Source organism: Lontra canadensis, unplaced genomic scaffold (assembly GCF_010015895.1).
Source record: "Lontra canadensis isolate GAN:19392208 unplaced genomic scaffold, GSC_riverotter_1.0 scaffold13, whole genome shotgun sequence".
In the NCBI taxonomy this organism is placed as follows: Eukaryota; Metazoa; Chordata; class Mammalia; order Carnivora; family Mustelidae; genus Lontra; species Lontra canadensis.
In genome coordinates, this window is record NW_022631007.1 from 34,834 (window position 1) to 44,978 (window position 10,145).

Here is a 10,145-nt window from a genome sequence, read left to right on the forward strand (position 1 = left end):
CGGAAGGTGTGGGAGACCCCAGCACTTATGGGGTGGGGGCTGAAGCCCGGGGAGCAGATGGGCTGGCCTGGGGAGGGCAGGGAAAGAAGAGGACCTGCATTGGTCCTCTCCTCTGGATGTTCCCCAGGGAACATCCAGATTTGAGGAATGAATGGAGAACTAAAGCCACAAAATGAGACCAAGGTTCAGGAGAAATAGGAAGAGAATGAGGTCAGTGGGATTAAATACTGCAGAGGTCAAATGAGACTTGAACAATAACCATTCCCCCATAAATACAGTTACGAGGCATACAGCAGGCTGGGAGAAAACATCTTAACATAATTGACAAATGTGAGATAGTATGAGTAGATAGGTAACTAACAGACCCTTTTATGAATTGCCAATGGGAGAATAAATTGATAGGGTCTTTTCTTTTTTTCTTTTTTATTTTTTTTTTATTTTAAGATTTTATTATTTATTTGCTAGAGAGAGAGACAGAGAGAGAGCACAAGCAGGGGGAGTGGGAGAGGGAGAAGCAGGCCTCCCGCCGAGCAGAGAGCCCAATGCAGGGCTTGATCCCAGGACCCTGGGATCATGACCTGAGCTGAAGGCAGATGCTTAACCACTGAGCCACCCAGGTGCCCCAATACAGTCTTTTCGTATGGAAGCATAGTGGATACACAATGTTATATTAATTTCAGGTGTATAGCACAGTGACCGGACAGTTCCGTACACTACGCCACCACAATACATGTAGTCACCATTAGCAGATACAGCCTTATCAAAATTTAAATCGGCACCGATATGACCCAGCAAAATTACACTTAAGCCACACAAACCATCATACAAATTCCCGGAGATGTACACCCAAAGATGCTAGTAGCAAGACTTAAATATTCATCCACAAGGCAATTATCGGATCGATCATGATACATCCGCCCCGTGGACTAGTATGTTGTCAGGGAAAAAAGAAAGGTGGACCTACGTGCAGCCCAGCATGGTGAAGTGCAGAATGACATCATCAGTTCCATATCATTTGTTTTCGGAAGAAGAAGGAAAGCATGTCCATACGTGCATGTGTGGAAAAGTCTGGAAAGATGGACACAAGATCTGTGTGAATCTAAGGACAGAAAGGAGTCCTTCCACTTCGACTTCAGATCCTTTGGTGGTTCCTCTATTCTTTACAGTATGCAGGCTTTGTTGTTATAACCGTAAAACTGCTTTATTTAAGAAATGGGTGTGCTCGCTTCAGCAGCAGATATATTTAAGAAAGGGGCTTATTGGACGTCGTGGCCTGAGGTTGTTGGTAGTGTTGGCAAGAGCTGTTTCAGCAGAGGGATGGGAAGGGAGCTAGCAGCAGTGGGCTGAGCAGTGAAGGAGAGGAGGCGAGGGGGAAGTAGCCACTTTCTCTAGAAGTCCACCGTGAGCAGAGCGCTGGGGGCACAGTAGCTGGAGGGGTCCTACGACAGAGGGCGGGTGACAGAGACATGAGCAAACTCAAGGAAAGAGATGGCGGATGGGGCAGAAGGGCCAGGAGGCAGACCCCTCAAGGACGCGAGAGGCAGGGTGTCCCACAGCCGGGGCAGGAATTCACCGGAAAGAGAAGAAGGGATGCTTCTCACACTGACCCTAGAAGGAAGGAAGAAAGTGTGTAACAAGTGCAGGCAAGTCTGTTCACCAAGGGCTGGGGTTGCCTGCATCTTCCTTGTAAAGAAGGACGTGCAGGTTGGAAACGCTCAGAGACAGCCTGAGCAGGCTGTCTCTCCTCAGCCTGGCAGGCTCCTCCAGAAAGCCTCAGACAAGTAGGTGTGAAAATCCCCAGTGCTCACCACAGAATCTCCAGGCAGATCTCTGGCCTGGAGTCAGAGTCCTAGGACCAACCTCATTGCTCCTCTGAGGGGACGCCTCCCCCTGGTGGGCCTCCTGGAATTCACCCTGGTGACCCCAGGTCAGACGTTTCCCTCTAAAGCTGCTTCACTTTTTTTTCCTGCCAAACAGTGCTGACTGCTCCAAAGCCCCTAGCCACGGAGGAGATCAGGAGCCACTCCTACGACGACAGCAACTGTCGTGGCAAAGAGCAGGTAAGTGAGCTGTTCCGAGCGACGGCCGTCGGGGACTCGTGTCTGGTGGAACTTCACACTCCTCTCTGAGTCCTCTGAGAATTGGTGGGTCGGACTGCAGGAGCAGGAACATAGAGCTAAAGAGAAATACATCTTCACCTGGACAGTGTGGCCCAAAAGAACTTTCTGCAGTCCCCGGGGTGTTCTATATCAGCACTGTCCAATATGGTAGCCACTTGTCACGTGCGAGCCTTGAACCCTTGAAAGGCGGCCGGTATGGCTAAGGAACTACATTTTTCGTTCTCTTTCAACTCAATTTCAGTAGCTATGGTTATCCAGTGGCTATCGTGCTGGACAGTACAGATCGAGAACGATCGCCTCATTTTCCAGCAGACTGCATCAAGGCTCAGCGAGAATTGACTCGTCCGAGTTCATCTTGACCACCAGCAAAGAATCAGCCCATTCTACTCACCCCACCATCCACGTGCAGGTGCCAGACCAACCTAATGAATATTAAGAAGCGGGCCGGTGGGGGGGGCGGATGTCAAATCTGGGCTCCTCTTTCAACACCTTTTTATTCCGTTGTCTGGGACTGAAAGGTTCCTAACCGAGCTCAGAAAGCTGAAACTAGGCTCCAGCCCCTTGTTACAGTGGACAGAATACAGAGTTTGAGGTCAGGTAAAAACATTTCTTAAAAACTGTTTAAACGCCAGTTCCCTGTGTCACTCTGATGAGGTTGCTTAACTCCCAGTGTCTGGTTTCCTCATTCAGAAAGTGCACACTTCACGCCTTTGTTATGAGGATTAAATATGTACCAATTCTTTTTGTTCAAGATCGTATTTTTTTTTAAGTTTTTTTTTTATCTGACAGACAGAGATCACAAGTAGGCAGAGAGGCAGGCAGAGACAGAGAGAGGAGGAAGCAGGCTCCCCACTGAGCAGAGAGCCCCATTTGGGGCTCGATTCCAGGACCCTGGGATCATGACCTGAGCCGAAGGCAGAGGCTTAACCCACTGAGCCACCCAGGCGCCCCATCAAGATCATATTTTTAACTGATCTCTATACCCAGGGTGGGGCTCCAGACCCCAAGATCAAGAGATTTTGTTGCGTGCTCCCTGGTCTGAGCCAGCCAAGTGCCCCTCAATGCACAAGTTCCGAAAAGCACTTTTCCCAGAAGCTGGACCTTAGCAGGGACCCAACACTAGAGCTCACGTGACTCTTGTTATCCAGGCCAGAGCCGATGGGGCTGTACATCAAAGTCTGCCCGGAAAGCAGACCCACTGCTTTTCCTTCCCTGGGGGAGTGTACTGGGACAGACAGTCACGGCACTAGTTGATAAACTGTTCCAGAGACGAAGATTGCCCTAACAAACGCTAATATCAGGCTTGCTGTATGTCTTAAGTGCTTTACAGGTAATCCCTCATTTGAGTCTCAGCACAGCCCAGCGGGTTAGATGCTATTACTGGCCTCAATTTACAGATGAGTAAACCAAGACTCGGAAAGGGCAAGTCACTGGCCCCGAGTTGCTGGGCTCACTCAGTCTCTAACCACTGCCTTCCTGTGCATCTCTCCGTGTATAACAAGCCTCTGCCTGGTTTTAGCATCACTGGGCCAGGAGTCACTGCATTCTTCTCCAGTATGGGAAAGAGAGAAGTGACAAAGAATGTTTGCTAAACAGTTGGGACTCGAAGATTCTTTCCTAGGGGTAAGCAAGTTTGTTGCAGGCTTCGAGCGCTCCGCGGGTCCTGGGATGCGGGGACAAGAGTATAGTGGAGGGGCTGGAGGCACGGTTTGCTGGGGGGAGGGGGAGCTTGGGAGGGAGCCGTGAATCAGTGTTCACTGTTCTGCCTGTATTTATCCTTTCCACGGTAATTAATAACAAATGTACATTCTCAGTGTCACTCAACTCTGCTTTCGAAAATGTGTTTGGACTTGGATAAGATGTGAATTTTTCCCAAAAGCCTTTCTTTCCAAATGAGATGGTCTTGGCTCCAAAAGTGGCCAGCCACACACACCCAATCCCAAGTGTACAGGCCAAGAAAGGGCTCTGGGGGTGCATTGGGTGGGGACAGGAGGCATTAGGTCCAGGATCACCAGAAGCTCAAGTTCCATCTTTCTCATCTTCATGAGCTGCTCTTCTTTGAGATGGGAGAACGGTTCAAGAGCAGGAGGGCTGGGGACTCCCGAACAGGGGGCAGCCCGAGGCAGCTAGGGTATGGGGACAGTCAGACAAGGCTGCTGAAAGAGCCAGGGTCTGCTGAGACCAGGGCAAAGATGAGAGAAATCCATGCCGTCCTGGGCAAACCGGTGCCTTTGCATGGGCCTCAGTTTGCTCCTCTGTGAAATGGAAAGATTGGCTAGAAAACACCACAGGTCCCTTGCCGATACGAAACTCTACCAGGTCAGAAAATAACTCGCGATCCAAGAGCTGACCTGAGAATTAATTATTCAAGTTATCAAAAGCATCCAGCAGTCTGAGGACTCCACCCTCGAGTTGAGCAATGTAATCCACCGCTCACTTCCTCCACTCTCTTCTCACCACCACCGCCCTGTCAGTCAGACACATCTGCCCTCCTGGACGGGTCCCACAGGTGAAAGGCCCAGACTCCTGGTAAGTCTTGGAACACCCCTTTTCTCACCTTCCAGAATGTCTCTGTTCTCTGACCCCCTTGACACCCAGCCCCCAATGACCCCAGACATCTCTCCCCACCCCGGGGTGGGCTTCTTTCCTCTTAAGGCCTCCCTAGATTCCCCAAAGGGAGAGCTCCTGCCCCTCTTCCTTACTCCTCTCTCCAACAACCACTTAGGGCAACTCTCTGCCCAGCCGCTTCCCTTCCTGACTCAGCCAGCTCCCCTGCTTTGACTAGGATTGGGTCCAAGGAAGGGCCAGACATCATCCAGCCCCCCTTCCCCTATATTAAATGCAAATATTGTGGATTATATTTATAGAGAGAAAGCATACTAGAATTGTATTAAAATTCCTGAATTTTCTATTGTGATTGAAAAGATTGCCTTCAATGTTTGGGATCTTGTATGTCTCCATTGTTTAGCATTTTTATAAAATGAATTAAAATCATCCCATCCATGGAGTTTCTGAATGACCGTGAGTCATTAGTGTCCTGCCATTTCACTCAATGAGGGAATCTCCCGCTTGTTCACTGAGAACATGACCAGGAGGTCGGTGGGAGTCAGCCAGTTTAAGGGTGTTTTGTTTATCATTCTTGCAAGGACTATTTCTTTCGTTCTGGCCCTACTGAATAGATAAGAAAACAATGCACAAAATATCAAACAATAGGAGTAAACTGTATGCAGTCTGACTTCATGAGATCTTGAAAACTTAACTTACAAATATATTTCAAAAATATTTAATATAGGAGGTATGATATTTTTTTTTTTTTTTTGGTAATAAAGCAGGTCTGTAGACTGTAAGTTAATCCACACCTACATAGAATCCAGGCTGCAGCATTTGTAGGCTCTGTGACCATGGGCTGATGTCTGAGCCCCTTTGTGCCTGTCTTCTCATCTGTAGTCAGGGCCCCTCTGTGCCTGTCTTCTCATCTGTAGTCAGGACTAATCATATCTATCCGTAACACTCCAGGGAAGTCGTGTACCCCCGAGGCACAAAGCAGACCTCAGACAGGTCAACTCCCTTCCCTTAGTTTCTCCCTTTGACTGTCAACACATCCTCCCTAGAGACTGGTAAACTGAAAAATCCACAAGCATCCACAAAGCATTGTCCCCCCAGTGGCTGGAGGTCACTGCCCTGTCCCGCTTCTCTTGCCTGAATTCTCCACCTCCTGTCCTGACTTTCAGGGTCTCCCTCTGGACCCTCAAGCAGATCTTTCATGTCTGGGAGTAGGAGCGCCCCTGTGTATCTCCAGCCCCTCCCCCACACAGCTGAGCACTGGCTTATTTAGAATGAGGACTTACCAGTGAAGTATGCTTGGCTGCTGTTACCTCCTGATGGGGCAGTTTCTGCTTCCACCCTGGCCCTGCCTTCTCACAGTCAGTGTTCCTAAATACGGGCCTCTCCTCTATGGGCACAAGCTCTCTGTCCCATTATGCTCTGCTAAAAGTGGGCCTTCTCTAGGTCATTTCTTCCCTTGAGAGCATCTCTGATCATCTGTTCCCAGAGGTGACCCATTCTTGACCTTGTGACTTCATTGGACATAACCCTGGGATAAACATCCTCTTGACCGTGGGATGGCAGAACTAGTGACTTGTCACAGGTCTCGCCAACAACACTGGCTGAGTTGTATGGTGGCCTTTCCCCTTATTACCTTATCTCCCTGGCTAGACATTCCCCAAACGCATCAGATCTTTCTAGGTTCACAGACTGAGTCTGCTCTATGGTCTCCGTGGGTTGAGAAGCTGATTTAACTGGCCACCGTCACCTAGACTAAGAATTCCGTCACTCCAGGGGAAAGGGCATTGCTTTTCCAGTTTCTCTTAGCCCTATTCGGCTTTCTTCTTTGCTATATATGATTGAGAGTGACAGACCTCCCTCTGCTAAAGAGAAAAGCTTCTCGAGAGTTTCATTGTTGATGTGGTTGTTTTACTATCTGTGTTTGCTTCTCAAAGGTGTCCCCCTTTGGTTAATTTTTTTCTAATTAAGATGGAATTCGCACTCTGTAAGAGTCACCCATTCACAGGGTACAACTAGTGGTACAACACAGGGTGCATGAAGCTATACAATCCTCCCACTGTCTAATTCCTGAACACTTTCAACAGCCTGGAAAGAAACCCCTCCCTCCAGCACCTAGCAACCCAGATCTACCTTCTGTCTCTACTGATTTGCCTCTCCTGTACATTTCACATACATGGACTCGTTCAGTATGAAGCCTTTTATGTCTGGCTTTTTTTTTTTTTTTTTTGGCCTGGAATAATGTTTTCATGGTTCATCCACATCGCAGCAGATGTCAGTCCTTTATTCCTGTCGTTGGTTGGATAACAGCCTATGGTCTGTGTGCACCTCCGTTAGTTTCTCCATTTATCGGTTGATGCACATTTGAATTGTTCCCACTGTTTGGCTGTCACGCTGCTGTGAACATTTGTGTACAAGTTTTTGTGGGGACATAGGTTTTCCATTCTCTTGGGCATGTATCTAGAAGTGAAATTGCTGGGTCATTGGTAACTATGTTCGACATTTTGAACAACTGCCAAACTGTTCAAAGCAGCCACTCCACTGGCGCATCTCCACGAGCAATATATGAAGGGTCCCATTCCCCACATCCTCGTCAACAGCGTTACTGTCCCTCTTGTTTTATGATGATGATCCTATAGAGTATTGAAATAATTCTGGAGCCTTAGTACTTTGTGTTTTTCTCTATAACGCTGGTTCCATTTTGAGGTGGGTTACCTCCTTGCATATGGTCCCAAGACGGTCATACCTTGTCATAAAGAAATGGCACAGTACTGATGCATCTTGTGGTTCACAAGGAACTCACTTGGGAGCTGGTTTACTTTCATTTACATCCTCTTTGAAAACTGAGTAAAATTTCAGAGTGACTGCAGCTTCCCCCAAAAGCAGGCTTTGGGCTATCCCCAAAACAAGGGCGGAGCCAACAGAAGCGGGTTTACCTGGACTTCGTCTGGAGGTGCTGGGGAGTCAGGGATGGATGAAGGCACTCACTGGCAGGACAGAGAGTGTCCCCACCAGAATGGAAAAGCCACCAAAACAAGGATAGTGTATCTCCACCCGTCTGCACCTCCTGATAGGGCACAGGTGCCACTGCCTGCACCTGTCTCAACCTGTCTTCTCTGCTTCCCACTGCCTCTCCCATTGCTGGGAGCACTCTGGATTTCTCTGCTCACCTCCACGTGGCAGTCCACGGCTGTGACAGTCTGTCACATTTCACCCGCTTAGAGAATCAGTCAGCCACCCGCTTAGGATTTTTAATATACTTTTTTCAAACTGCACAAATATTCCCACAGCAGGTCTCCTGCATCCTGAAAGAAAAATGTTGGGCTGTAAATAAGCTTTCTTCTAGGGGCACCTGGGTGGCTCAGTGGGTTAAAGCCTCTGCCTTCAGCTCAGGTCATGATCTCAGAGTCCTGGGATCGAGCCCCACATCCGGCTCTCTGTTCAGCAGGGAGCCTGCTTCCCCCTCTCTCTCTGCCTGCCTCTCTGCCTACTTGTGATCTCTCTCTCTGTCAAATAAATAAATAAAATCTTTAAAAAAATAAGCTTTCTTCTAGGTCCAGTATCCTGCAGCTGTATTGCTGTTACCACTAAATCTATTTTCCCACAAACTTCTTTTAATGACTTCCCAAAAGTGGGACAGAGAGGCTCCTCCCTCAGCTTTCTAGTCAAACCTCCATCTCTCTCTAGCGGTCAAACCCAGTGGGATCACCTGCTTCATCCCCCACATCAAAAACTGAATGGCACCTCCTATTTCTGACATTAAATCCAGCTTCATTAGCCAGAGAGGCTCACCACTGAAGAATCTGAGACATGTTCTGTAGGGACTGGGATTTCAACAATGTTTTGGGTGACCTCTTTGGCTTTGAGGGAACTATACGTTTTGTGCAACGTGCCATTTATCACAAAATGTGGCTCATAACATAGAGCCACAACTATTTCCTAATGTGAAGGTTGCTTCCGTGTAATATACAAGCCAAGGCAAAGAATCCTGTCCGAGATTCATGGGCAAATAGGCTAGAATCTGGGGAGAGATTATTGTGCAGTAACTCCCATCTCTCTTCTCTAGGCCAGGACTTAAGTTTGCCTCCAATATGGAAGACATGGACTGGGAGGCTTATGGCTTGGAAGATCTCTTTGGTGAAAATTACAGTTACAGCACAGAACTGCCCTTCATTCCAGAAGGCTCTGCCCCATGCAGGCCAGAATCTCTGGAAATCAACAAGTATGCAGTGGTGGTCATCTACGCCCTGGTCTTCGTGCTGAGCCTGCTGGGAAACTCCCTAGTGATACTGGTTGTCCTGTACAGTCGGCTCAGCCAGTCTGTCACCGACGTCTACCTGCTGAACTTGGCCATAGCCGACCTGCTCTTCGCCCTGACCTTGCCTATCTGGGCTGCCTCCAAGGCGAAAGGCTGGATCTTTGGCACACCCCTGTGCAAGGTGGTCTCGCTCCTGAAGGAAGTCAACTTCTACAGTGGTATCCTACTGCTGGCCTGCATCAGCATGGACCGCTACCTGGCCATCGTCCATGCCACACGCACGCTGACCCAGAAGCGGCACTGGGTCAAGTTCATATGCTTAGGCATCTGGGCACTGTCCCTGATCCTGTCCCTGCCCATCTTCGTCTTCCGCAGGGCCATCAATCCCCCCTACTCCAGCCCGGTCTGCTACGAGGACATGGGCGTCAATACCACAAGACTGCGGATAGTGATGCGGGCCCTGCCCCAGACCTTCGGCTTCCTCGTGCCCTTGGCGGTCATGCTGTTCTGCTATGGACTCACCCTGCGTACGCTGTTCCAGGCCCACATGGGGCAGAAGCACCGGGCCATGCGGGTCATCTTTGCCGTCGTGCTCGTCTTCCTGCTCTGCTGGCTGCCCTACAACCTGGTCCTGGTGGCAGACACCCTCATGAGGCTCCGGGCGATCGAGGAGACGTGCGAGCGCCGCAACGACATCGGCCGGGCCCTGGATGCCACCGAGATTCTGGGCTTCCTCCACAGCTGCCTCAATCCCTTCATCTACGCCTTCATCGGCCAGAAGTTTCGCCACGGACTCCTCAAGATCATGGCCTTCCACGGGCTCATCAGCAAGGAGTATTTGTCCAAGGATGGCAGGCCTTCCTTTGTTGGCTCTTCTTCAGCAAACACTTCTACCACTTTCTGAGCCCCTGGGCCCTGCTGGAGCGCCTCGGGGCACCTCCCTCACCGTCAGCATCCCATCCCGAGCCTCATGTCCACTGGTTGTTTCCAGTCTGTGTGTCAAGCCAGCTCCTGGTTGTGGTTACTGGGGCCACGTCCTTTTCAGGCCCATTGGAGGGTTTAGAAAGCCTGCCCTCGTTCCCCACGCCTCCCTATACTTACTATGCCAGCTGCTAGAGCTCAGTCCATCCTCGCACTGAGCCCACAGCACTCTGTTCTCTGGGGCAGTTAAAGACATTCGAAAGGCATCCTTTCAGGTGACGACA

General features: G+C 49.6%; 1 protein-coding gene across 3 annotated transcripts; it reads left to right on the forward strand.

Moving 5' to 3' along the window:
* The first annotated feature begins 2,035 nt into the window (after nucleotides 1-2,035).
* CXCR2 (C-X-C motif chemokine receptor 2) lies at nucleotides 2,036-9,916 on the forward strand. 3 transcript variants are annotated; one of them, XM_032857181.1, is made up of 3 exons: nucleotides 3,402-3,743; nucleotides 4,440-4,649; nucleotides 8,749-9,916. In XM_032857181.1, the coding sequence occupies exon 3, from the start codon at nucleotides 8,774-8,776 to the stop codon at nucleotides 9,842-9,844; it is 1,071 nt and encodes a 356-aa protein (XP_032713072.1). In that variant the 5' UTR covers nucleotides 3,402-3,743; nucleotides 4,440-4,649; nucleotides 8,749-8,773; the 3' UTR covers nucleotides 9,845-9,916. The 3 variants fall into 3 exon arrangements, with proteins under 3 accessions (XP_032713075.1, XP_032713073.1, XP_032713072.1); XM_032857184.1 differs by lacking the exons at nucleotides 3,402-3,743; nucleotides 4,440-4,649 and adding an exon at nucleotides 2,036-2,060; XM_032857182.1 differs by lacking the exon at nucleotides 4,440-4,649 and having other exon boundaries at nucleotides 3,401-3,743.
* The last annotated feature ends 229 nt before the right edge of the window (nucleotides 9,917-10,145 follow it).